This window comes from Calonectris borealis, chromosome 2 (genome assembly GCF_964195595.1).
Source record: "Calonectris borealis chromosome 2, bCalBor7.hap1.2, whole genome shotgun sequence".
Lineage (NCBI taxonomy): Eukaryota > Metazoa > Chordata > Aves > Procellariiformes > Procellariidae > Calonectris > Calonectris borealis.
This window is the reverse complement of record NC_134313.1, coordinates 165,868,694-165,895,938: the sequence shown is the minus strand read 5'-3', so window position 1 is coordinate 165,895,938 and position 27,245 is coordinate 165,868,694. Positions and strand designations below refer to the sequence as shown.

General features: G+C 40.1%; 1 protein-coding gene across 1 annotated transcript in view; it reads left to right on the top strand.

Moving 5' to 3' along the window:
* DLEC1 (DLEC1 cilia and flagella associated protein) overlaps nucleotides 1-27,245 on the top strand; it is a 41,890-nt gene that overhangs the window by 3,615 nt on the left and 11,030 nt on the right. The window contains exons 3-28 of the mRNA XM_075140877.1: nucleotides 97-253; nucleotides 789-899; nucleotides 1,978-2,171; nucleotides 2,435-2,655; nucleotides 2,896-2,977; nucleotides 3,358-3,445; nucleotides 4,243-4,416; nucleotides 5,198-5,334; nucleotides 6,270-6,362; nucleotides 7,564-7,654; nucleotides 8,594-8,756; nucleotides 10,528-10,720; nucleotides 12,076-12,134; nucleotides 12,681-12,855; nucleotides 14,429-14,522; nucleotides 14,757-14,887; nucleotides 15,197-15,355; nucleotides 17,236-17,375; nucleotides 17,629-17,782; nucleotides 19,287-19,397; nucleotides 21,988-22,118; nucleotides 23,165-23,350; nucleotides 23,816-23,883; nucleotides 25,076-25,227; nucleotides 25,768-25,871; nucleotides 26,823-26,893. Coding sequence (XP_074996978.1) covers nucleotides 97-253; nucleotides 789-899; nucleotides 1,978-2,171; nucleotides 2,435-2,655; nucleotides 2,896-2,977; nucleotides 3,358-3,445; nucleotides 4,243-4,416; nucleotides 5,198-5,334; nucleotides 6,270-6,362; nucleotides 7,564-7,654; nucleotides 8,594-8,756; nucleotides 10,528-10,720; nucleotides 12,076-12,134; nucleotides 12,681-12,855; nucleotides 14,429-14,522; nucleotides 14,757-14,887; nucleotides 15,197-15,355; nucleotides 17,236-17,375; nucleotides 17,629-17,782; nucleotides 19,287-19,397; nucleotides 21,988-22,118; nucleotides 23,165-23,350; nucleotides 23,816-23,883; nucleotides 25,076-25,227; nucleotides 25,768-25,871; nucleotides 26,823-26,893 — 3,439 coding nt within the window. The remainder of the gene's footprint in view (nucleotides 1-96; nucleotides 254-788; nucleotides 900-1,977; nucleotides 2,172-2,434; nucleotides 2,656-2,895; nucleotides 2,978-3,357; nucleotides 3,446-4,242; nucleotides 4,417-5,197; nucleotides 5,335-6,269; nucleotides 6,363-7,563; nucleotides 7,655-8,593; nucleotides 8,757-10,527; nucleotides 10,721-12,075; nucleotides 12,135-12,680; nucleotides 12,856-14,428; nucleotides 14,523-14,756; nucleotides 14,888-15,196; nucleotides 15,356-17,235; nucleotides 17,376-17,628; nucleotides 17,783-19,286; nucleotides 19,398-21,987; nucleotides 22,119-23,164; nucleotides 23,351-23,815; nucleotides 23,884-25,075; nucleotides 25,228-25,767; nucleotides 25,872-26,822; nucleotides 26,894-27,245) is intronic.

Here is a 27,245-nt window from a genome sequence, read left to right as displayed (position 1 = left end):
GGCAAATAGAAAACATTTATCTGCAAGGAGATCTTTAATAATTTGTGACAGCTCAAATCAGACTCATTTCTCTACATTCACCCGTGCCCGTGACAGCTTCTTGCTGAATATAAGTGCCGATTGACAGAAGCTGACACAGTAGAAGAGAACATCATTCAGGCCCAGGATCGAGCAAAAGCTGAAGAAGAAAGGGCCCTAAACATGCTGAAGGCAGATGTGGGGGAAGAATTCCACAAAATGGGATTGCCACCAGGTGAGGATTCTGGAAATACTGTCTCTCCCCGGTACATGCTTATGGTACCTGGAGATGAATGCAACGTTTGTCTGAATCACTGGTAGGACTGACACTAGACTCGGTGAGCTTTTAGTTTGGCTTTACATCAACAGAGCAACTTTGAAGGATTTTGTGCAGAGATTCAAGTAGAGTAACATCTGTTTAGCACTGTAAGAAACTAAACGACCAGGTCATTTTCAAGGTATTAAATTTGCAATTAATGGCTTGCCATCTAACTTTATTACAGACATACACACTTTCATGCATAGCAGCAACCAACAGAGATTAAATGTTTCTCTGATGGCTGCATAGCTGGGTTTGAACTGAATTTAGAATTGTGGAGATGCATGTCCAAGTCTTGGGATTAAAATACCAGACTGTTTCTCTATCCAAAGATGTTACCTGACAGTGATGAGTTATAAAGACATTACTTTGGATTGATCAAGATAATGTGTCTTAAGGGGCTAAGCTTTTGCATTTTTTTTTTATTTTTCTTTTTGTTTTACTGTTGCAGTGGCATCCTCTTTTAGGTGGATTGTGGATAATGAACTTCTCAGAAAAAACCATTTAACCTGCCCTGATGATTACATCACTGATAAATTACCTATTACTAAAGCACCAAAAGGTAACTCCTAAAGCAGAGAATAATTTAGACTTTTTAGAACACTCTATAAGAATTGAAGCATTGGAGGATGTAGCAGACTGAGTATATTTTTATAGTTTTCTGCCAAAGCAGAAAGGACTCTAGCATTACAAGCACAAAATTCCACTAAAGGGACATTGTCAAAATAAAATTGTTAAATTAAAAATTATTGAGTTTCAATGTGCTTTAATATGAAATTTAATGGTTGTCGCACATTTGTTTACAGTTCTTTCCATCTGACACAAAAACTATATTAATTGTGACTGCTTTGCCTCTATTCAATTTCATTAGCACAAAGCTGCAAAGCCCTGTATACAGAGAAGGGAAGTGGTTACATTAAAGTAAAAACTATTTTCAGTGAGGTAGAATTCTATTCTTTATTTTGGGTTTAAAATTTTCCAGTTCTGGAAACATATCAGTTTAATTTGCAAATGAAGATCAGTAAGAAGAATCTTTTGGGCAATGTCAAGACTTCTTTACTTCTTTTACTCATGGGTGAGCCAAGGTGAAAGGTTTTAGTATCATTAAAATGAAGTTTTTCAGTCAAGTCAAAACAAACATTTCAGAGTAATCAACTTAGTCTCAAATTCCAAGATTTGGATTTTTTTTTCCATTGTAATTCCAAACAAAGCCAAAAATCTAACATCTCAGAGTTTCCTCTGAGGTGGCAATTTTGTTTCTAACTATTGAAACATGGGACTAGTTGGTACATCCTGTTTATGTCAATTTTCTCACTGTCAAAAGTCCATCATATAGAACTTTTTGTAAACTGAACAGGACATTCTAAGTCCCACTCATTTGTAAGATTAACATAGCTTTATGAGGGTAATATAACTTTCTTTGTATAGAGCTTCTTTAATTGGTATTTCTAAAAGCTTTCTTATTAAAGCACTAAGCTTCATTTGTGCAAAATAAATTATAAATGTAAATTAAATTCTAGAGGATTTAAAGTGTATTTTTACCATCAACAAGACTAAAATAAATTCATACCTATGCTTAGAATAAATGCTTATAATTCATGTTTTTCTCTTATAGAATTAAATTTTTCTTTGAATTGCAGGAAAATCAGAACCTGGCTACATCAAAGAGACATTTAGTTTTAAACAGCGTGTATTTTCAGGCTCGCGGGACCAGATGCCTGCAGAGATTGCACACTTACAGAAAATATCTGGTAGTCTGCCAAATGTGTCTTTATGCACAGTAACTCTGCCTTCAACTCCAGACTCTAGCCACCAGACTAAAAAGACAATTAAGGTACATTTTACAGATTTATTTGTTTTACTCTGTCAGAACTGTAGGGCCTATTGCTGTTCCTGTAACAGAGGGTGAATATCAATGCATTGTTGATTTGGCTCCAGTACTAATTTTATTTGATCTGTTAAGAAAAGACAAATGCAATATTTCTATATGAATTTTCAATGCTGTATAGCTTTAACTAGACATGTACAGAAACCTTTTTCATCATCCTCAAAATTGCCGTGCTTAATTTTGCACCATGATCTCTTTGTTTTTCAAAGAAAACTAGTGCCTCACAGAAGCTAGCCTGGAAAGATAGTAAGTGCAAAGCAGAGGGAGAAAGCGAGCGTGCTTACCTTGCCAAACTTGAGAAAAGACAGAATTACTTGAAGAACCCCCGCTTTTTCCCACCAAATGCTCTTCATGGAGGCAAGTCTCTTGTCATTTCTCAAGAAAAGGTGGAACAAACCATAGCCAGAAGAAAAGCAGAAGATAATAAAGGGTATGCAGTATATACAGTTCCTTGATTCTGAGCTGGAGCACACAGAGAGCTCCACTATAGAATTACTGTGGATTTACATGTAGGTATTTTGAGCTAAATGTCTGTATAGTCTCTTAGGAAAAAAAGTATGTCTATATGACATTTTGTTTTTGCGAAGGGATACATTTTGCAATTTCTCATTTTATCAGTATTTAAAGAACTAGGCAGTAAGAGAATGTCTCTTTTTTTTTAATCTTCCAGTGATACCTCATTTGTTCCCGTGTTTCTTGCCAATCCACCTACTGTTTTGTTTTCTGATTATGAAGTCGGCCAGGTTTATGAGGTGAGAACTTAATTCTTTGTAGAGAGTTAATACTACCGCTGAGAAGCATTATGTCCTGCCATGATCTACGTATTTCACCCAATCTTTTGGCTTGCTGCAGTTTAACAGAAGTCTCTGTTTCTTCTTTATATTGAATTAATGACCCTTTAGCTTCCTTGAAGATACTCCTTCACAGATGCCACTGACACACTAACCAGTGAAAACTAAAAGGGACCCTTTTCAGTCTCTGCTTTGTTTTGGTAGTATCTGATTCAGCCTTTATTGAATAAACAGATTTTTAGGTTGGTTGCGATGATAAATTAGTTACTACTAGCAGAGTACTAGGGAATTGCAAACATTATAATGCGTGATGATAAATTTTATTTTCTTTTTAAATTAAGATGACTGTAGAGCTACAGAACATCACTTCAACATGCCATCATGTAAGACTTATCCCCCCCTCTACTTCAGCATTTGCCATTGGGCCAGGTAAGAGTTCTTTTTACTGCCTGTAAAATGTGTTAACACACAAGAGATCTAATTTATCTGCTTGAACAAAGATTTTTCAGAGATGTTCTGTTTGGTTCTGCTATCCATAGTGCTCAGTTCTTTAGAAACTGAAGGTTGACTTAGGTCTCTAGGACCATTCACATGCAACTCATAAGCAGATTCAAATGGTCTAATGAGGAATTCAAGACTAACTAACATTAAAGTGTTTGAAGTTAGATTGAAATGTATCCGTGGAATACCTAGATTGAGTTTTATCCAGAATTCATCTAGGAACAGACGTAGTTTCCACTGAAATCATTAGGGGGAGAGGGAAAGAAATAACATACTTCAGCAAGGAAGGTTAGGTCAGAGGGAAGTTAAGAAAAACATCTTTCCTGTAGTAGGATAGCCGGGCACTGGGATAGATTGCCTAAGGAGATGGTGGTATCTCAGTCAAAACACTGGAGGAATATTTAGAAGTTAGATGCCCCCATGTAAACCTTGTTGTCTTGTAGCAGAGGAAAACTGAGTAACATCTCTAGGTTTCTCCTCACTCTGTTTTCTGTAGTTATGAGAAGCATATTTCAGACAAAAAATCTTTGAGTTCAGTGGAAGATATGCATGTACAGAGATTACACTGGCAGGCTTTTTGTGGTCATTTGTTTTTATCAGCTTGACTTAGGCAATAAATGGGGAGAGTTTACAGGCACCTTTCCAGAGGGAGATGTGATCATAAATACATATGCCAACTTTGGGAGGTTTTAATTTTTTCAATTCTCTGCATTTTTTTTTTCAAGGAAAATTTCCAGGAAAGGGAGGAATGATTGCTCCTGGGATGACATGCCAGTATACGGTCCAATTTATTCCTGAATATCTAGGAGATTATGAAGATTGTATGTTAGTGGAGACTCAAGTATCAGAACCTCTTCTGATCCCGATCCAAGCTAGAAGACCACCTCCAGTGTTAACATGTCAGTAATGTCCAATTCTTGAGTTTCTCTAAAGTTAAATGGACTTTTTTTTGTTTGACTGTCTCCAATTATATGTCACAAAACAAACGTGGACAAACTTGGCAATGCATTTTCTACATTTTTATATCTATCTCATTTTCACTCATAATAGATTTATTAGTTATTAAAAGGTAATCCTGTCAAATTTTTCCTCGATTATTTGTTCTTGCCACATCAAGCTCATGTTTTTTTCATTGTATTAAAGGAGTGAGCAGGAGCCACTTTTCTAGGTTTGTGTCTTCTCGATTCCTGAACTCCTAACTGTAATTACTAATCCTAAGTATTAAGGAATTATGATTTAGTTATGAATATTTGATGCTATTAATTAATATTCATGGAATGTTACATTCATTATTTATGGATATGACATATCTGCAGGATTCACCTCTCAGATATCTAGCCTCAACTGTAACAACCAGGATTATTTTTGCAGAAACTTGCTTTGATTTTTTGTAAATTCACCTTTCCTGTTATACTGAGCTTTTTTAAAAATCATCTTACTTTTTGTCGTCATTCAATGGAGTCTTTAAGTAGGAAGCACCGTTAAAATGTAAGATGAATGTAGAAATATGCACCTCATACTGTTCAACTTTCAAATGGAAAGAATTTAAGGCTTTTTAGGATTGCAGCACCTAGCATATTCATATGCAGTAACGTTGTCTTTAACAAGTTATTTAAGAACTGGCTTTGCCAGCTGCTAGCCTTCACTGTGTAGTCTGATTTTCTGTGTTACTCATTGCAGTGCCTCGCATTATAGACTGTGGTTCCTGCCTTGTTGGAGGAGTAAAAGTAAGGATGATTTTGTGCAGAAATGAGGGATTTAGCACTGGGAAGTTCTGTATAATGCCGAAGAAAGCCTGGCCACCTCCTAATTTCAGGGTGAGTGATTAGAAGGGAAAATACTGGACATGGTATGGTATAGATGCCCTGACGTGAAGGCCTTTAATCTAGTCATGGTATATTAGCAAGTAATAAGGCCTTGCTGGGGACACTTTATTGTTCCATCCCCTCAGAGGTTCACATTTATACTCGAGCCCGATCTCCCTGGATGTCTGTACCTCCTGCTTGTGCTCTGGCTTGCTTCTGGAAGAAGTTGTCTTGCTCAGTGGTGAGGTAAACTCAGGCATAGATCAGGGAAAGGACAACTGGCTTGAACTTTAATCTTACCCTTAAAGCAAATAGAAATGCAATCAGTTCTAGCATTGCTTGAGCTGATTTCCTCCCCCTCCCCACCAAAGATATCACTTACTGCTAGACCCTAGCAGTCCACTCCAGTACTGCTCTGTCTTTAACTTCCCATCACAAAACAGGGTCTAAGTGAAACAGGCAAAGAAGATAAGATGTGACTGGTAGATTGGCATTTTTTGTGCTGGAGAAAAGGCTAATGGGATAGTTGATGTGCCAGATTGTCCTCCCTGAAATGCTTTACAGTTCCAACTCGAAGTGAGTCATAAGCGTGGAGAAACAAACAGAGCTCCTATGCTCAGGCATAGCTGTTCTTCTGTAAACATGAATATTAGGGCTCCTGACACTATCATTTGTCTTTGGAGACAGCACCTTCCCTCCTGCTTTCACTGAGGTAATTATAAAGCATGGAGCATTTCTTCTAATTAAGCCATATACATAAGCCACATATTTTTGAGATGTGTGAAAAAAAATTACAGTAAGAGGTAGAACCGTGATGTTGTAGTACACTGCCTGTTTTAGGTAACCCTGTATTTTAAAAACAACAACCTGATCAATTTAATTTATTAATCTTTCTCTTTTTTCTTTTTTTTCTTTTTTTTCTTTTTTTCTTTTTTTTTTAAACTTAGGCAGTTGCCACTGTTGGTTTTGTGATACAAGATCCTTTTGGGATCCATCCTGCTGTTTTTGAGCTAGCTCCAGGGCAGAGTACAACAGTAGAGGTTAGTACCCACTGCTATAGAAAGTATTGTTACTTTACCAAATACATTGGCAAACAAGAACATTTTAGAAGATCTTGGCTGGACCTTGTGGATTTGAGTTTGCGTGAGCAAAAATGCTCAAATCCTTTTGTGCAATTATGCTGGAAGAATTGCAATTGTGAGTCTTACTGGAGAGTCTTTCATTGCAACTTCCAAGTCTTGCTTAGCCACTCAGAGACCAGTCAGATTTTCCCCCATGAAGAATCCTGTTAGAGAAAACAGGAATCTGAGAACACAGGAGTTCTTATTTCACTCCATCTGGGGTGTCAAGTCCAAGAAACTTTTCCTTTCTGAACTTCCTTGGAAAAAAAGGACACGTGAGGAAAAAAATTCTTTCATTGTGGAGCAGCAGGTACAAGTCCTTCACTTATGCTGTGCTCTTTCCTGAAAAAGATCCTGCAGTAGGTGTGCATTACTGGTTGCCACCACTGCTTTCTCTGGTGTGGGGCCACATTTTATTATAGTATCACTATGGAGAGAGGAAGAGTGCTATGGAGAATATGGCTAGCCTCCAGCCCTTCCTTTTTCCAGTTCTTCCTGGCTGTTGATAAGAGGAACGGGTCAGGCAGGTGTGGGTGAAGGAGAAACATTTCTCCTCCTTTATGTCTTCCCAGACGCATTGCTTCAGCAGGGCCAGGCACATGTGGGAGAGACAGATGGATTTAGCATGGGCTGGGTTTGCAGGCAGTAATGGATCAGAGATAGAATAACAATGGTGCACATTACACAGCCAAAGGTTTTGTCCCCTGAACCATTTTTGTTGAGGTGGAGCTCAGGGAAAGCACAGAGCAGCTGCCCTGGTCACACCGTTGTAGCTTGGCAGGCAGCAGTGGCGTGGCTCAGTAAGTGACTGAGGGGGGCAGATTCGATTCTGAGGGTGCAATTCATACAGCTGACCCAGTAGACTGCCCACACCTCCTGTGACTACAAAGGCAGCCTCTGGTGACCATCCAGATACACGCATGTAGGTTTAGTGACCCAGAAAACACCTATTTCTTTCTGGTCTGTATTAAGGGAATGTGACACTGTCTGTTTCTTGCAAATGTAAGAATTAATTACTAATCACTAGAACTGTCCTTTAGTGAACATTTACGAATTGAAGTTTATTACTTCCTGGAGAGAAGTCAGTTACAGACATTGCTATTTCGCTTCTCTCTTTCAGGTAGTGTTTTTCCCTTCTTTTCCAGAAGTCTCACAGCAAACATACACCATTGTTTGTGACAATTGCCAAGTCAATGATGTTACAGTCACAGGTTTGTTTCTAACACCTTTCAGAGATCATGTTTCTAACACTGTAGATATTCAAATAATGTGGGTGGTTGTTGATGGCTTGAAGTGATGATAAGATTTTATGTCATTGGATTAAGCAAATACTTTGTCCCCTGATCGTGTTAAATGCTAAGCATTTTTATTACCATTATTACTACTCCATCCCAGTGCATGAAATACATGGGATTCAGAAAGTACTGAGCTTTTAACCCACTGTAGCCAAAAATCCAAATGTAAAATGTCACCAAGTAGCAGAAAAAAACACCTGTAGTCAGGTGCAGTTCATTTCTTAGGCTTTTGTATCAATAAGGCAACATGACAAACTATAAAACATCAGCTTTAACAGGGCTTTAACATACACTTGGGTGTGAAGCAAATTTGGGGCACGTCTTGGATTAGGGTATTCAGGAGAGATAGGCAGCCTTTGGATTAGCCAATGAAACCAGTTGAAATTCTTGTAAATGTTAGTGCTTGTCCTGGAATGTGATTGTGAGTGCTATAACATTAGGCTTGACTTGTAGTCTATTTAATCACTTTATTACAGGTATTTCCTTTGGAAAATTTTTAATAGTGCATTTGCTGCTTATTTTTATTTTAATATACTGCTCAAAACATCTGGGAGCCACATTATCAAACATTGCAAATGTTCTGCTCACTTCAGTTAAACGATGCTGATGTAAGTGAGCTGAGGTTGTGGCCCTGAAATCCAAATCTGTTAAATTTATGAAGAGATCTCTATTGATATAGGTTGATGAACAAAGAACATCAGGAAAATATTGTACAATTAACGCATTGGAGTTCTGAAACTTGAGGAAACACCAGATATAATCAGTAATGGCCATTGCTGGCATTTGCTGTTAATAAGTAATATGAACAATGTTAATAGCCAGATGTAAACAGTAATACCTACTTATTTCTTCAAGGAGTTGGACAGCTGATAGCTCTGGAGCTTTTGTTCGTCACGGGTGGAGAAAGCAAACCTGAACCTGGTGAAGTTACTGATGTAACAGCACAGCATCTCATACGATTTGACCCCCAAAACCCACACGCCACCGAGGAGAAGAAATTGGTTATAAGAAACTCTACGTACGTAGCTGCTATTAATAGAGTAATGCTCTGCAGTCTGAACATACTGGTAGGGATCTCATTTTTGATACCATCCTGTCTCAAGCTAGAGAAACCTTCATGCACTTGATAAACTTTGTGCAGAAGCCTTGCTTCTTTTTGCTTCATTGTTTAGTAATTAAGGTTCAAGGATATGCTTGTAAGAGCAGGAACATTGTATATAGATCAAACATAATGGCAACCATTAGCAATACCATTTGGTTCATACACTACCAAGGTCAATATATTTGCCTCAGTATAGATAAATGTACAACTGCAAAAGATTCATGAATAGGAATGGTTGCAGGAAGTATTTAACAGGGTCATCCAGATGGGATTTATCTAACTTTACATGTCTACAATGTATACTTGTGCAACTGAGCGAAGCACCCTGTACTCTTTTCCTTTCATAGTGCAGGGAAATAGATGCTTTTAAGGATGCGATTCTGACTGTAGACATCTCCCATAGAACAAGACATAATGCATCCTGGACTCCACTGGATCTCTACTGATTAAAACGGGAGTCCAATGTAACTAGCTCATATTAAAACTTTCCAGTGATTCCTACTATTGAGTCCTAATAGATTTAAATATAAACACTAGTTGAAGTCAAGGAATATGCCCCTGTGTGCAATTACATTGTACTGAACATAGTGGAATCCTGATTTTGATCAAAACCAGTTGGACAATAATAGAAGTGCGCTAATGTGCATGACTGCAGTAGTTAGAGGCTGCAGGCCATCAAAGCAGTGAGGAGGTCAGTGCTGGTTTTAGATACATTCATGTAAATCGCTACTTGCTATAGTGAATTTCTGGAAGTTTGTTTTGTGGCCTGGAAACGACACATGCATAATGCCAGAACAGAATGCTGTTTGGGTACAGAAAGTGTGGCTCAGTGAACTGGATACTGTAGACTGACAAAGGGTGCGACTATGCCAATTTCCACATTTTCCCTATGTTATAATCCTGACAGCAGTCCCTGCACGTCTGGTGTCAGCATTTGTATGAAACAAAGCTGGTCAGGCTGAGACTGAACTCCACAGAAGCAGGAAAGACTGCTATAGAAAGTGATACAAGAAATTGTACATGTTCAGTTTTATGTCATTGATACTCACTTCCAAATTCCAGTGTCCTTCCTCCCCTTAGTAAGGCAAAGTTCTTGAGGTCAGTATGAGCAAGGTTTTAAAACCCATGAACACATTCCAAGGAATACACTTCTGCTGAAGCAACCCGGTTAAGCAACCTTTTCTGGATTATGAAGAATATTGCAGAGCTGTTGCTATAATCTTAGCTGGAGCCTCTGTGTTTCTTGATATGTTAAAGACCACAGCTTGCACTTGGATTAAATTCAGAATGTTATGTAGACCATCAGCAGTGATCCAATGCAAACATACTGATATCAGCAGGAATTGTCACGTTGATCTCAGATTCTTGGAAGAAGAATTGTAAAGTTTCCTAAAAGTTGCATTACATGACAAGTTAAATAAGGCAAGAAGGTGTTAACATATCTTGCACATTTATATAATTTACTTCCATATATTAGCATGTTCTTTGCACAATTTATATACTCTGACTCTATGCTGCCTCATCAGCTTTGTAGCTCACAAAGACTGATATGTCTAAACCCTGTAATTTTGAAGGAGAGGAATTCCCTACATGGAAAAAGGAACTGAAAATTTTCTCCCAATATATTATTCAAAAATAGCCAATTTTTTTAATCATAGCTTTTTGTTGTTTATTGATCTCTTTGCAGCCACATAGAACTTCCTTTCTACTGGCAGATAATAAAGCCTAATCTGAAACCATTAATACCTGAAGAAACTGCAGACTTTATGAAGCTCAAATACAATCGAGACACAGAGTCAGCCTTCTTCCTAAATCCTGAGCAGGGAGTTTTGCTTCCCCATGCTGATCATGAGTTTATTCTCACTTACACTCCACAGGAGGTATGGCTTGCGATTCCTTCCTATCTACAAACTCCAGCTGTTTTTATGCAAGTAATAAAATCCTTGCTGTGCAGCTTTCTGAATTAAATTTAATTAGCTGGTACTATGCTCTGATAAACAGTGTTCAAAATGTAGAAAGTTACTAGAAGAAAACATGTTTTGACTGCAAAATCTCAGACGGTTTCTGATCTCATGTCATTTTTGGTACTGATTGGACACAATTAATTTTACACTGAAACTGTGGACACATCCTCATAGCTGCAGCTGTGCTGGCTGGTAAAGTTACCACTCTCACATTACCAGCTCCTCCACAACCTCCTGCTGAGCGAGCTGCTTTGGGGATGTGCCCCATACCTACTGCAGCCTAAACAAGTTTGGTTAGCAAACAGTGATTATTTAAACTGTTTCCAACTGTAGCTTTTTTGGGCTGAAATGGGTCCTGTGAACAGCTGTGTGCTAAATTAAGGGGGTGGTAGTAGCTTTTGGCAGAGAAATGATGGTATGCAGCTGTGGATAAAGAGGGGTGCAACGATGTTTGAATGCAGCTGTACCAGTGACTGTTGTCTCAGATTCTGCTCTGCTATCCATGTAAATAAGGAGCGTGAGCTCACTGTATTTAAAGAAACTCGATCCAAAGAAAGCCCAAGAGTGGGAATATCTCATGCTGTAGTGATTGACAGACACAGGAATACCTCAAATAAGTATGGTAAGAGAAACTAGCTGGCTTTTTGAAATAGTTTAATTAGTTAATAGAAAAATATATTAATGATGTTTTAAAGATTTTTATTTGTTAACAAAAATATATTGAATTAACATATACACTTAAATTAATATCTCTCTACAGACAAATGAATCTTTTGCAAAGCCTTTCAAATTTAAGGTCTGCTTCTGTGTTTCCTTTTTTTTCCCCCCATTAGAGTATAGAAGGCATCCTCTTTTGCCATGTTGGAAAAGTAGAGTTTCTTACTCAAAATCAGATTGACGGTCAATTAAGCTAAATACCCTGGAGTGGTTAGAAGAAACTTTAAGTTAGTATAGCAGTACTGATCTTAATTTGGGGAGCCTTTGCAGATGCTTGTGTGTAGTATGCAATATACTAGGGAAATAATAACAGGCATGTCAAATATGAGTATTTTTCTTGGAACCATACACCATGACATCAGAATCTGGCTTGATATTTTGCAGTCAAACATGTTTTCTTTTAGTAACTCTAAAGTTTGAATATTGTTTATCAGAGCTTAGTACACCGATGGCGATCGTTCATCCTTTAAATGTAAACTACTTTTTAATCTTTTTTAATCCTCAACATAACTGTTTACTTAACATTAAAATCCTCTCCTTCTTCATGTGTGTAGCTGAAGAATTATCACAGTGTGATTCAGATGGTACTGAGGGACATCCCAGAATCACCTTGGTAAGCTGAGAAACAGTATTTCCTGGTAAGATGTGTAGTCACATTTTAGCTATGCTATTACATTAAGTTACTGGGATTCTTCATCTTTCTGGAGATGATGGACTGATGATTATAAAGGATTTGATCTGCAAAACTAATAGTGGTACAAAGAGCGTCTCTGTGACCTTCCCTCATGTCTGAACACATGCCTTAGCCCTAGCTAGGGCTGCACCTCTCTTGGAAAAAGATAATACTGTCATTTTGTCTGTTCATTTTCCAGGCTTTCTGCTGAGATTTCCAGCACGTTTTCCTGTTACTACTGCTTGTTGCAGCAGTCTATGACTTGCTTACTTGTTCGTGAACAGACTGGGATGACTAGAGTACATTAAAGAACTACTGTAATTTTTCCAGTTTTTAATTGTCCCCAGTCTGAGCTAACTGCACACGGGCAGTCTGTAGTTGAGAAACTTTGGTGATTTTCAGTTTTGATCTGGCAATTAAAAGATGGGATCCAGTTTAAACACCAGTTTAAGATGCTTAATAATTCTACCATATTTCCTCCCAAAGTTTGGTAAAAGAGGGGATGCTTCAAAACATCCCAGAATGCAAATTAGAGGATGTAATAGCATTGGAAATAGAAGTTAAAGGATCAACAGAACCATTTCATCTTCTTCTGGAACCATACGCCATTATCGTCCCTGGAGAAAACTTTATTGGTGTAAAAGTCAGAAAAACATTTAAGGTTTGTTTGCTTTTGACTTCATTGTTACCATGTGCTTTGTGTCACTAGATGTCATAGGTGTTACTAGAAGATATCAGACAATCCATGTCATTTTAGTTTTTCTTAAATATTTTTGAAGGAGGCTGTGACTCCAGGAGTGTCTGTACTGAAAACCCCTAGGAAGCCTCCTCAGCCTGTAGCTCAGAAGAGCTACAAAAGTCACATATGTTGCAGCTTACTAGACCTTATTCTTTCCTGCAGGTTCTGATAATTTCTGTTTGACCATTATGGGACAGGCTGCTGCTGTAATTGTCCACTCACTCGGTGTCCTCTTCACTATAGATCAGGATCCTTTTGATCTTAGACTCACTTTGGAAAAATAGGCCTGTTAGCGAGAGCCAGGCAGGAAGACATTTCCCAGTTAATGGTCTTCCCATTTTTTCTTAAAGATACTGCTAATCAACGTTCAGTTTTATGCTTTCTCTTCCTAGAAGTTCTTTTTCAACTTAAGTCAGCCATTTCATACTTCCCAGTAATCTGGTATAGCTACATATGTGGCATAGGTAATTAAGTCACTTAGTGATAATATAATTACATTCCTCACAGTTTCCAATTGTTTTTTTTAGTCTTAAAAAGATAGGAATTTGAACTCTGCTTAGAGATAATTGTGCTTCAGAGAACAAAGTTATTTGCTGTAATTAAGAAATAATGTCTGAAGAGCAGGCCAAAGATTTCAAGAGCTTACATCTCCCTCACAAACTGATCCTTTGGCAAAAAAAGGCTGCTCTCAAAGGAAGGATTTGAAGTTTAAGCTTTGAAGGTTTGTAACGTTTTTGAAAAATGGGGAAAAAGTTTAAAAGGCTTCAAATATGATAAAGTTCTTGACAAGAACGGGTAATGGATTTTCTTTAAGTTTCAGAAAACACCTTCACTAGTGTGAAGGTAGCCACTGAGTTCATACTGCTTTCGGCATAGATCTCCACATTTGACCTACCTGCTCTAAACTCTCCTTAGAGTCCTTGGAGATCTGGTTGGCAGCATCCAGGGGGCGATTCATCTCCTCCCACAGGCTAAAATAGGTCAGAGGAATTGCTCCCAGCACTGTCTAATTGGCTTTATTTTCAGAAAAGAGAATTCCTAGGAGATGAGGTCAGATGTAGAGCTCTTATCTATTTTGCAGACACCTGAAATCCAGTCAGGTGAATCCTACTTCTTCTTGTCCTTGTTTTACATCACAGAGGGGAAAGGAAAGGAAGGAAACAGCATTGTCATAAAAATAACAGTAGTTAGTGCATGGCACGGGGTTAGTACTGTTCCAAGTCAGAGGTTAGATGAAGTTCTGTACCTTTCCACTCTGACCGTGCTCAGTTTATTTCAAGATTCAGGTGAAGATACAGTATGTTGTAGCTAGATTCAAGGTATATTAGTAGGTCATAATGTTTAGTGGTGATCAGGATATGGTTAGAGTTTGCAAAGTATGTAATGTAAGACTTGCAATACCTAGTTTGCAGTGCATCAGTACTCCCAGCAAATTGGCTTGTTGCTATGAAAGCTTAAAGTGCATTAATTGTCTCCTTGATTTTAATTGTTTTAGATGTGGAATAACAGCAAATCATTGATCAAGTACACATGGGAGAAAATCATTCCCTGTGACATCATGGAAGTTGAACCTCATACTGGCATCATAGGTAAAGTTTCTGTGACTTGCAAGCATCAGTTAATGGCAGAAATATTTAAATTGGTACGAGTGGAAGAGAAAAGTCACAGAGCACTATAATGCACGCTGCAAAACAAGACCTGATCTCCGGCCCACTGGAGCCAACAGCAGACTGAATTTGGTTCCAGGAGGTACTGTAACAGGCTTGCAGCAGGTGGTTTTTTTACAAAATGGTGAGACAGGACCCTGAATTTTTCTTTTCTAGATGTGAATAAATTCTGTGAATTTGAACTGGCAATTACTGGAAGCAAACCTGGGTGCATCAGCCATAACCTGCAGTGTAAAATTGAACACTGTCCAGAGCCAGTTGTACTGCATGTTGAGGCTGCTTTTAAGGTAAGGAACAGTTCAGTGTTGTGGGATGACTAGCTGTGGGGCCTGGCTATTGTCCATATAAAGCTTTTTGCCTCTTAAAAGTCTGACAAATTTAAAGCAGTTACAAACAGGAGGTATTTTTGCTGTCTAGTAACTATTGAGTCAATGTTGATACCCCCGTGACAATAAGATTTTTTCTGTATTACACGCAATGCATTTGCTTTCGCTATTCTCTGTGAAATTGAACATTAGTCTTAGCTAATGTATGCTTCTTAATTAGGCAGTTTTGGCAGAAGTGTCCGTTCTGACATCTGTTTCCTGGTGTCCTAGGGTCCACTTCTTTGTGTTGATGTTCCATCACTTCGGTTAGGTTTGATTAAGCAGGGCGAGAGTGTGTTAAGAACCTTTGAGATTAAAAATCTGTGTCAGCTGCCAGCACAATGGAGAATGCAAGAAAGCCAGGTTTGTCTAGCTGAAAGGAATGAAGAGGTAAGTCACCGCTATAGCTGGCTATGCTCCTTCTGTAGCTGTTTCTTCCTTATGCTTAGGAGTTGTAATATTCATTCCAGATATCAAAAGTTCTAATTTCTGTGACTTCTTATGAAACTGGTTCTGCACAGTTCCAGAAGTGCACAAGTACTTCTAAGATTAAATGCTTCTTTGCAATTTTTCTCTATTCCCATTTATTACAAATCCCCTGCCAGACTCATCCAGAGAGACGTGGAGTATTTCCTGTATGACAGGGATTTCATCTGCTGCTGATCTAAATAAGGGGGCAAGGCTTTATCAGAACTGAGGCTGCTAAACACTCCTCCCATACACCCACATCAGCATCTCAGACAAGAATCTCAGCACCTACTGAATTGGGCCTTTTGGCTTTAAACAATAGCTTTGAAACACACAGGTGTCTCCCAAAATGACTTCTTACCACAGTGAATACTAAAACTGTTGTTTAGTATTATCTAGGCTGTGATGTGTCAAATGCAGTCCATTCCAGTCTTTGATTTCAGAGCTTATTCCGCCATTTCATATGAAACAGCTAAAGCAGCGTGGAGGTAATACTGGTGGCAAAGAATTGAGTGAAAGCCGCTACCTGCAGACCATCACATACTCCTAAAATTTAAAAAAAAAAAAAAAAAAAAAAAAGACGACAGCAAAATGCTTATTTTGATTATTTGTGGCACACAATGGGCTTTGTAGCTAGATTTCTCCTTGGTGTTATGCATTAAAGGGAAGTGAGGAAATCCGGACTGGGGTAAGTGCTTTTTGTTGTAATGAAAGGCCAAGTTCTGCCTGTAGGGCTCTTTACATAATTACCCATGCAAGGAATTGAGTTCACTTGTTTCATGGCAAAATTGGTCTAAATGCTGTTCAGATGTTCTGTTTGTCTAGACAGACTGTCAGTTTTGCAATGGAGAGACGAACTTGTTAAATAGGAACTTTCCACTGACCATCAGGAGATGGAAGCCTGCAAGAAGTTGTACTTATCCCCATGAGTTCTTGAGCTTTGTTGTCTTTCCCACGTATCATGTAGATATCTCACCAACTTTGGGTGAAAGTTGACAGCAAAAAGAAAAGATTTATGAGTGGTGGTTGTGGCAGCCTTGCAAAACAGTTGTGTGTGTGTGTGTGTATGTCTACCCCTTTTCCCCCAGAACAATTATAATCAGAAGTGTCTGATTAGACCCTGTCCTCACAGTCCTCAAGCCCTTACTTTTCACTATTATTCCTTTGTCCCCTGCCATTCCCAACAGTTCCCAGGACCCCAGAGAGATTTTAGACTTAATCTCTTGAATTTGGCATCCCAAACCCCATTCAGATCCCAGTGAAGATCATAGATCAAGTGCTCCATTCCTCCTGCATAAGAGCTACCCCTTTCCTTTCCTGAACCTCTCCAGCCCCCACCCCTCACTGCTGCTCTTTCTGTTCCCACTCCTCCAGCCCTCCTTTCTTGACCTGTCCAAGGATCTCCCCAACTTGTGGCACCTTGCATAGCTGCTGCTCAGCCTCTCCACTTGGGAGGAGACACTGCTAGTGCTGCTGTCTGCTTCTCCTTCACATTCCCCCTCACTCCAAGCACAGGCATCCCTGTTACGCCCTTGGCTCTTCACTAACCTTCTCTTAGGTCATTGCCTTTTTATTAGCTGTCCCCATAGAAGCAAAGTCCTGTCTCCTTGTCTAGCCAGGTTTTCACAAAGCTAGCACTGTGCTTACTGAAATCAACCCAGGTGGGACTCCAGGGGCAGAGGGAAAGGATGTGTCTGAGGAAAAACTAGACACAGGCAAGTCCTAATCAGATTGTGTGGCTTCAGCATTTTACACTTGCTTTGCAGGCGTCAAAGAAATTTGTTTCCTCTCTCCTCTCCTAGGTATCTCCCTTTACCATTCAACCATCTGCTGGAGAAATACCTCCTTTGGGTGTATGCAGTGTGTCAGTTCAGTTCACATCATTGCTGTGCCAGCGTCTCCAGACAGTATTAGAATTGGAGGTAGAAAATGGAGAAGGAAGGTAACTGGGGAAAAGTGGCATTCTGCTTTGTTTTTTCCTGAGATTCACATGCGATTTTCACTTTAGGTAGTTTTACCTCCTAAAACAAAAATATGTAGCAGGAACTCAGAGTGGGGTTGTGTAACCTATCAATGAACTATCCAATCACTAATATTGCTAAATAAACATAATCATCATTCTTTCCAGCATGCGGTTGTATGTCGAGCACATTTCATTAACAATAACAATAGACCATCTGTGTGTTTATTTCCAGTCATCTTCCTGTTTTTGTTGAAGTTCAGACCCCCCAAGCCTGCCTGATATCTAGTCATCTAGTATTCACTGAAATTTATACTGGAGTTCCTGCCAAAGCAACCAGCAAAATTTTTAACCAGACACTGCTGCCAGCAAAATACTTATGGGGAAAGGTAAATGCACTTCTAATGGATGACGAATACAGCAGGGATGGAAATTGTAATCTCTATCAAAATACAAACTACTCCTAAAAGCTTTTCTGCTGTATCCTTTGAGTAGTGATTCCTGCTTTTCTGGCTTATGAGCAAGACTTCAACTTGAGACCAGCCTTGAAAAGATTAACTACCAGTTGATATTAATATGCTCTTACTGTCTGTGGATCATCCCTGGGAGAATGGGTGGGCAGAGATATAAGGGGAAATAGGATGTAATCTACCAGGGTATTAAACAAAGTACCATGGCAGTTTAGGGTTTGCATTTAATTCAGTAGAGCAAAGAAACAATGATGCTCTTGAATTGTGTCTAAATTTTTCTGAAATTTTACATTCTGGGTGGAATTCAGCCCACAGATTAGGACCCCTAAACTTAATGTCAGTATGTAAGCTGTGGTCTGAACTCTCTTTTCAGTTAATGGAAATCTGAGCAGAAAGTCAGTCACTAGAATATATATGTCTAGTGTCGTTGTGGGTGCTGTAGAGTGTTCTTCCTCACCTCCAAGCGTCACTCAGGAAGTGTGGTCTCTTGTAAGTCCTGTCACACCAGCTGGCCACGCTCGTATGGCTTGGCTACACTATGTGCCTGTGTTTAGGCAACTGAATCCTACCCCATCTGTACAGTCAATAGAGTCCAGAGAAGTATTCAGCTCTCCCTAAAACGGACACCTACTTTGGTCTGCAGAATGCTCTCTAGCACATACTAACTGGATGTCTGTTGGCTACAATGGTAGTCTTGACACCCACTATGCTTACAATTAGGTTAATTAGCGTGTAAGCTGAATCCTACTGTCAGTGCCTTGATCATTCAGATCTACTCTGACATCCAGGGTTCATCTCGGTTACCTACATAAAACATTCAGTGCCATCCGAGATGTCCTTAGGTGCCCAAGATATCCTAACTGAGCGTGTGGATGATATAGGACCTATGGGAAAATGTTTTGGAACAGCTGGAGCCTAGGAGGGATATCAACAGCATTTTACATGGTATCTGATGTTCACATGTGAGCAACCAAATTGAACCCCTGGATTCGTACCATGTGCATTTAGTCAATTAGGGAAGGTGCCAACACCTACAGGATTGTCTCTGTAGGCCACTTCTGTAGTCAGTGGAGAGAGATATGGCACCTGTATGATCCTGCTCCAATATCAGATAGGTTAACTTAACCCTGGAGAGGCTTGTGACTGTGAAAGGGACAACAGTGACTCTGCTCCCAGCCCAGATGCCTCAGTTGGGCACCCGAAGTCATTTGGAATAAATGTAACATAAGGATCTTATCAACCATGGGGGAATTGTAAAGCAAGCCTCATCTCAACGAACTGTATGTGTTGCTACCTGAAAGTGTCCTAAACCTTAGAATAACTCTGTTTTTATAGTTCTCTTTGATCTGAAGAGAAAATCTGAAAGAATCAGTGTTAATGAATTAAGAGAGTTAACAGAACGTCTGTCCTTTCTGTTTGGCAGCTCATTGGAAGTCAGGCAGCTTTCTGCTCCAGCGCCGTCTCCCCAGCCAGTGGCACCTTAGGCCCAAATGAAGAAAAAGAATTCTGCATAGAGCTGTCAGCTAACATCGTGGTAAGTTTAAAAATCAATGCAATTTTATCAAAACAGCAACACTGGCGTTCTCATCTTGCTTCCATCTGGCAAAAGGAAGGATTTTTATATGCAAAATATAATGCTCTTTTTCCCATACAATATCTTTGAAATTGCTTTGCTTTAGAGGTATGGTTGCCATGGTTGAAGGCAAGAATTAAATCAGTCCACATGGTGTGCAATTTTCTACCCTGCCTCTTTGTCTCCCAACTGTTCTTGTTTTCTTTCTTTCTTGAATGCCTATTCAGCTACTCTTAATGCTTATCACTTTTCTTAGATCATACAAATCCTCACTTTGGATTACCCCAAAAGAAATGTGGCAGACTGGCATATATAGTATACATTTGGTTTTCTGAATGCAACTGGGCTCATGACATTTTGATATTTGAAAACTTAAAAGGGGCTGGTGGGACTAAGAGTCTGCAAAATAGGGTGTGGACTGCAGAGTTTACAAACTTCAGGAATTCAGCCATAGACTTTGCATTCAAACAGCTGATTTAATGCAACTGAATAAAGGAGCTTCCTATAGGTGTGGTGTATTAGTTCTCGTTACAGTCACTGGAGACCTAAGTTTCATTTATTCGCTTAAAAGTAGGTGTTCAGTATACCAGAGATGCCCTAGAAGGTCTAAGATACCCATGTACGTCTGGCATACGTGGCACAGGATCCCAGTAAACTTGAGCTTTCTTCACGGAAAGCTGGAAGCTCAACAGGACACGTTGGGCATCTGAAAGGGCACTTTTACATGTGACTGGGGAACTGAATGCCATCCAAGCCACCTACAAGAAAGGTTGTCTGCCTTGTAGGTGAGCTAGGTGCCCAAGTACCATTAATGAATCAGTGGAGATTCAGAGCTTATATTTGGAGTTCACTTTTATAGATGAACTCAAGGGCTCTGTGGTGGGTTAACCCTGGCTGGATGCCAGGTGCCCACCAAGCCACTCTATCACTCCCCTCCTCAGCTGGACAGGAAATATAACGAAAGGCTCGTGGGTCAAGATAAGGACAGGGAGAGATCACTCATCAATTACTGTCACGGACAAAACAGACTCGACTTGGTGAAATTACTTTAATTTATCACCAATCAAAATCAGAGTAGGATAATAAGGAAATAAAAACTAAATCTTAAAACACCTCCCCCCACCTCTCCCTTCTTCCTGGGCTTCACTTTACTCCCGATTTTCTCTACCTCCTCCCCCCGGGTGGCACAGGGGGATGGGGAACGGGGGTTGTGGTCAGTTCATCACACGTTGTCTTTGCTGCTCCTTCCTCCTCACACTCTTCCGCTGCTTCAGTGCGGGGTCCCTCCCACGGGAGACAGTCCTCCACGAACTTCTCCAACGTGAATCCTTCCCATGGGCTGCAGTTCTTCACGAACTGCTCCAGCCTGGGTCCCTTCCACAGGGTGCAGTCCTTCAGGAACAGACTGCTCCAGCGTGAGTCCCCCACGGGGTCATGAGTCCTGCCAGCAAACCTGCTCCAGCGTGGGCTCCTCTCTCCACGGGTTCACAGGTCCTGCCAGGAGCCTGCTCCAGTGTGGGCTTCCCACAGGATCACAGCCTCCTTCGGCATCCACCTGCTCCGGCGTGGGGTCCTCCACGGGCTGCAGGTAGATATCTGCTCCACCGTGGACCTCCATGGGCTGCAGGGGACAGTCTGCCTCACCATGGTCTTCACCAGGGGCTGCAGGGGAATCTCTGCTCCGGTGCCTGGAGCACCTCCTCCTGCTCCTTCTTCACTGACCTCGGTGTCTGCAGAGTTGTTTCTCACATATTCTCACTCCTCTCTTCCGACTGCTGTTGGTGTTGCAGTTTTTTCCCCCTTCTTAAGTATGTTATCCCAGAGGCGCTACCACCATCGCTGGTGGGCTCAGCCTTGGCCAGCAGCAGGTCTGTCTTGGAGCCGGCTGGCATTGGCTCTATCGGACATGGGGGAAGCTTCTAGCAGCTTCTCAGAAGCCACCCTTGTAGCCCCTCTGCTACCAAAACCTTGCCGCGCAAACGCAATGCAAGCTCACATTTAGATAGTTACATTTAGAAGTCTGAATCTGGAGCTGAATACCAGTCTATTATTTTATGCAGGATGCACCGATTCATGTATTGATAAGGCAAAAAAGAATAGTAGCGTTGAATTAGCCAGAGTACTGGTGTAACTGGGCCACATAATTCATCCTACAAGTCCTGCTTTAAACCCAGGTAGAAATAAAAATCTTGGGTTTGGAAGATTATTTAAGCATGACTAGAAGTGATTAATGCTTAGAGCTTCAACACTTGCAGTACAGAAAGCGTGTCAAAAATCACTAATAGAGCAGTTTTAGGCTTACAGACTGATGCGAGTACAAAGCCAAGAAACAGCCGCAAATTTTGACTTTGGTACTGTCTTCTAAGCAAATCTGATGCTGGCGGAGAATGCGCTTAAAACAATTCAGTGAAACTTTTCAAGATTCTGTTGTAGTTCTGGTTTTAGTCCAGTGAGGTTTATACATGCTTTCTAAGTAAATTTCTTAATGAGGCTGCCTTTCCTCTATGATATTTGCTTCATTCACAAGGAAACTTGACTTTTCTCCTTTCAGGGTGAGCTGAAAGACCTTGCCCTTTCCTGTAGCATAGAAGACATGATTGAACCCCTCTTTCTGAGCATTTCTGGAGAAGTGAAAGGACTGCATGTCACCTACTCAGTACCTTGTGACAGTGGAGTTGCCAGGTAAATCAAGGGTTTACCCCTGAACTGAACAAAAATTACTTCTTCCCAAAGCAAAAATACAGTAGAGAGGGGGAAAAAAACCCCACTTATCTATGTGAACTTCATTCCTCCTCCTGCTGTAGGCAGCAAGGACAGTAAAATGTGCTGGGACAATTCACTGAAGGTGCTTATGCGAAGAAAAGGTACTGGATTTACACCCTAGCCAAATCCAGCATCTTCATAAGCCCAAGAGAAGACTGGACAAGAGCACTACTCCACTCCCACCATAGGCTGAAACAAATTAATAGGCTGAAACAAATTAAATTAACAACTGTGAATTCATTAATTCATTAATAATAAATTTGTGTGAAGTTAACTGCACATTAGTGAAACCCATGTTCATGTGTTGTGTCTGTTCTCCCTTGTGCTCCTGGCACTTGTAACCTGCCAGTTGCCTTGACACACTTGTGTATAGAGAGCATGAAAAATTACCTTTCTCCCTGGTAACCAAAGTGTGGGACCTCTGCAGTCCCTCACATGTTTGTGAGTAGCAACTATTTGCTGGAATGCCAAAAATTTGCAAATTCAATAGTTGGATGTGAATTTAGAATTACAGAATTATAGCCAAGATCTGTATTTTGGACCATTAAGTTTTGTTGTTGCACTGTGAGACATGGTATTAAAGAAAGATGAATATACTTCTCTTTGACTTGGTATATCTGACTGTTATTTATTTTATTTTTCTGATAGGTAGCATGATTACTCTCTTTTGGAATATGCTTGTCTTTATATATTTTTATATAATTAAAAATGGATTTAATTTAGTAGGTTGGCATGATATACATCATAAAAATTCTACCCCAAATAAATCCTTATGTGGATAGAAGTGAAAAAATGAAAAGCAGAAAAAATGAAATGCTGATGACAAAAATAATAGGCTGCATGGTCCTTTTACACTCGTCACTACAACCACATTGCATATTGCACATTTTAAAATCTACTGAAATTATCTGTGGCATAAGAAAATAGGACTGATATTTTAGTACTAAGGTAACTTTTTCTGACAGTGATGAAAGACAAATGTTACAAAGCCCGGGTGATCTTCTTTTGGACTTTGGATCTGAAGTTGCATTTAAAGACATAATAAAGCGTCAGCTAATTCTTACCAATCACACTGGAATCAGTGCTCCATTCAAACTAGAAGCTGAGTATTTTACTGGCTATTCACTCACTCCAGAACAAGGAATCTGCCCGTAAGTCTTGCTTCTCTGCTAATGACTCAAATACTAATTTAGGTCTGGATTAAATCTGAAATCAGGACAGAGTGCTATTGCCTCTGTCACAAGGTGGATTTTCTGCAGTGCTCTGGTGGGGTTTTTTCAGCTCTTGCTCTGACTGTGGTAATGAAACCTGCTGGTGAGAAGCAGATAGCCTGCAATGCAAGGACGGAAGATTTAGCTGGTGTAAATGGCAAAACACTATTGTTGCCAATGGACATAAGCTGGTTTATACCGGCCAAGGCTCTGCTGTGTTAGATTGTACGCAGGCAACTCTCAAGTTGATTCAGTCTTAAGGATGTTACTTTCAAAAAATGCTTTGTAGGCAATCCTTCTTTAAGTTATAATGGCTCCTAATTTAGGAGTTAGGTAGAGCTGTTACTTTAGCAGAGTCCTGCTCATTTCACAGAAATGTCGTCGTGATTTTTTCATTTTTTCAAGCTCCTCAAGCTACCTGGTGAAAAGAAGAGGGCCTGTCACAAAACATGCAGCCAGAAGAGCACAGTCAGGTATGAGAATAGCTGTTAATCCCCGCAGTGGAGAGAAGACAAAAGACAAGTGACTATCATATTAAGCATTAAAGGTGCCAGTCAGGCATATCATGTCATTCTTGGAGTATCTGGCTAAGTCTACACTGTTAAATGCCTTAGTTCCTTAGTTCGTTCTTGAGTCTGAAAGCCCCCATTGCATAAGCATTAGGTCAATCTCTCCCCCCTTCTCTACCCCGCTTGTTTTTTCTCTCTCCCTCCCTCCTTTCTCTCTCCCCTTCCCTTTCTCTCTCTCTCTCTTTCCTCTTCTTTTTCTCTTTTTCTTGAAACCAACAGTCTGAAACAAAGATGGGTGGTTCTGGTGATAGTTCACTCCCAGGATCACTCCCAGCACACAGTATGGATGACATGCATAACATTTGGCTATTTCCCTCCTACACAGTCTTCCAATACCATTGCAGCAGGCTTTTCTCCCTCAAACCCTTTTATATACTGTGGAAAGCTACAGCACAGCCCATCCATCATTTCTGATGCGTTGTACTGAAAAATAATAATATTTGGAGCCACATGAGACCTAGGGAGGGGGAAATGGGAGTGAAATGCTATAAAATGTGGATGTGTCTTTGGTATCCAAAATAAAACTTGGACATATTGGTACCTTGCCATAGTGTTTGGTATCTGTTACAAAGACAGAGCTTTTCAGCTGTTGAATTAGTACTTAAGATTGGAAAAATGCCGTTCTGACAGGTTCCATGCAAGCTTATTGACTTAGAAGGCTAGGTGACTCAGAATGTGGAAAGGCTTTGCTCTTTGTAATTCATTCCTTGCGTTGAAGAGCACACAGAGGTAAACGTGCAGCTGCTAATAGAAAGATAACCAGTTAGCACAATTCCAGCTTATTTTTCTCAAATTGAGAGTGTGTTTTCATGTAGCCAATTAGTGCCTTGCCTATCCCAAAGAGTCCTGGATCAGGTTGTTGGAAGAGAGTCCCTCTATGAAATAATCTCTGCAAGAACTAACTCAAAAAACAGATTAAGACCCACTGCAGAAGGGTAAAGTGGTATAAATGCGAGTTGTGTAAATGTTCCCAGGTTTTTTTGAAGCCAGTGAGGTTAACACCAGCTAAAAATATGGTCCTATATATCCTTTGAAAGACGAACTTTATTCCATTTCCTCAAAATTCATCAAATGCTTCTTTGCTATGCTCCTTCAGAGTTTGCAGCAGCGGTGCTGTCTCCTGGGAAGGGAGCAGCTTTCCATATACAACCTTCCACAGGAACTCTGAAAGCCTTCCAGCAGCTAATCATAGAAATAACAGCTTACAACAACATGTGGGGAGACTACCGGGATGATCTTCTCTGTAAGGTAGGTGGGGCTTCAGTTTTAAGTGACGTATTGCTATGGCAGATTTTACATCAGTTACATTTCCCAGATTCCTTTCTGTTAAAAATACTTCTTCAGTTTGTTAGGACTTCTCTAAAAATTCAAGATAGATATTGCTATACGGCTACCTCCAACGACACGTAGGGAACAATTGTTTGCTCTTACAGTGCTTGGTTTAGTTTTGGGATAACATGTTTATCCTTTGGGAGGTTTTCATGTGCTTTTAAAATGACTGGAGCAGTTTTGATTTATAAAATCTGTTTGGTAGCTGGCCAGTGCACTACTCTGCTCTACCAATACAATATATTGTGTTATATGGAAAAGCCGCAGGAAAGCTGATGAATGTATGAGGTATTGCATTTTCCTGCCGAGAATAGCTTTCGATAGCATATGAATTAGATGCTGTCAAAAGAAACCAGTCAAAAATATTTGAAAATCCAATCAGTTTTCAAAACATAATTTTGTAACCCAGAGAACTACAGTTTTATCTTGATTCTAATAGCAAAAATTCATTTTTAATAGGTGGGAGACTTACAACCTAAACTAATTCCTATGCAAATGACTGTGAAAGGCTGTCCAATCTTCCTACAGATGACAGGACCACAAACAGAGCAACCCATAATCAGGTATAGTGCAAAATACTGTCAGAGATATCAGAGAATTAAATACAGAGAATTAAATACCATTGGACTATAGCCAACATACAGACCTGTTCCCATCTGTTTGTGATATAATGAGAAGGTCAGCAAAGTGACTGTCAAAGTACAGTATCTGCTTCTGTAACACCAATACATTTGTCTCTGCCAGCATAATTAGAAAAGAATCTGCATACAAGCCTTCTCAGGTTTCCCAGCAATCACTGTTCTGGGCTGATAACATAGAAGTTCACCCAGTCCAGGCTCATCTGATTCTGTGGACACTGGTACACGGTGGCAGTTCTCATCAACATCCACACTGGGTTTCTCCCTGTCCCTTTACCTGGACCCGGAGAACTGCAGCCCCAAGGCAAATAGGGGCAGGGGAAGGTTTAAGCCCTCTCATACACCAAGTTGCACCTGCACATCTGGGCGAGGGGTAAGGGTTGGTTTATGGGGACCACGGCACTACACACTCGGCCAGCTGCCATACAGCATGACTGCTGCTTTCTGACTTCAGAGGAGTTAGCGTTGTGTATCCTACTGCAGCCAAGAGCATTTGCAACGTCAGCTCTGTAACGGGGCATAGAAAATGGATTTAGCTATCCACCATAAAAAAACCCTTATGCACCTGGAAATCTGTGTCTGACACGGGTCGCTCCACTGCTGTGTAGCCATTTGCTGCTGCTGCCAGAGTGTTTCACAAAAGCTGACTTCACATGTTTACCCTGAAATGCCCGAGACAACTAAGAAAACTGGAAAAAAGAGACATTAAATAAAGCAATATTACACTTCACAGTATAGGCCATGCTTTACCTGATAGCCACTCTTAACAGGCTGCCAGTGCAGCCAGATATGTTTCCACTTTTAAACAAACCTTTAATGATTTCAGACATTCACTTTTATTTTCTGCATGTACTGACAGCAAAGTTCCCCCCTCAGGTTTGGCACTCATGTCTCTGGAGGGTCTCCTGTCTTTCGGAGGGTCCGGCTTAACAATCCCACCCCCTTTGGTAAGAATGACTTTTGTACAGCAAACGTTGACACTTGCATTGCGCTCCTTATGATAATAAAAATAGAAGAACCCATTAACATGTTAATTAACAGGCCTACTTGTGTCCTAATCAAAATGGTTTTTGTAAAAATAATAATAGTATATAAGAGAGCGTCTAAGCTGTTTTCTAACTTAGCTAGTACAGAACAATAATACGTGTTGTCAGGTCTTTACATGCATAGTAGTATTTATCATTATGGCATTACTGCCATGAATATTAGTTTGCTTTCTGTAACAGTAAAGCAGGTAAGCCGGAGTGTAGTAGAATATATGTAATTGACTCAATGTGTTGTTACTATGAAACTGCACAT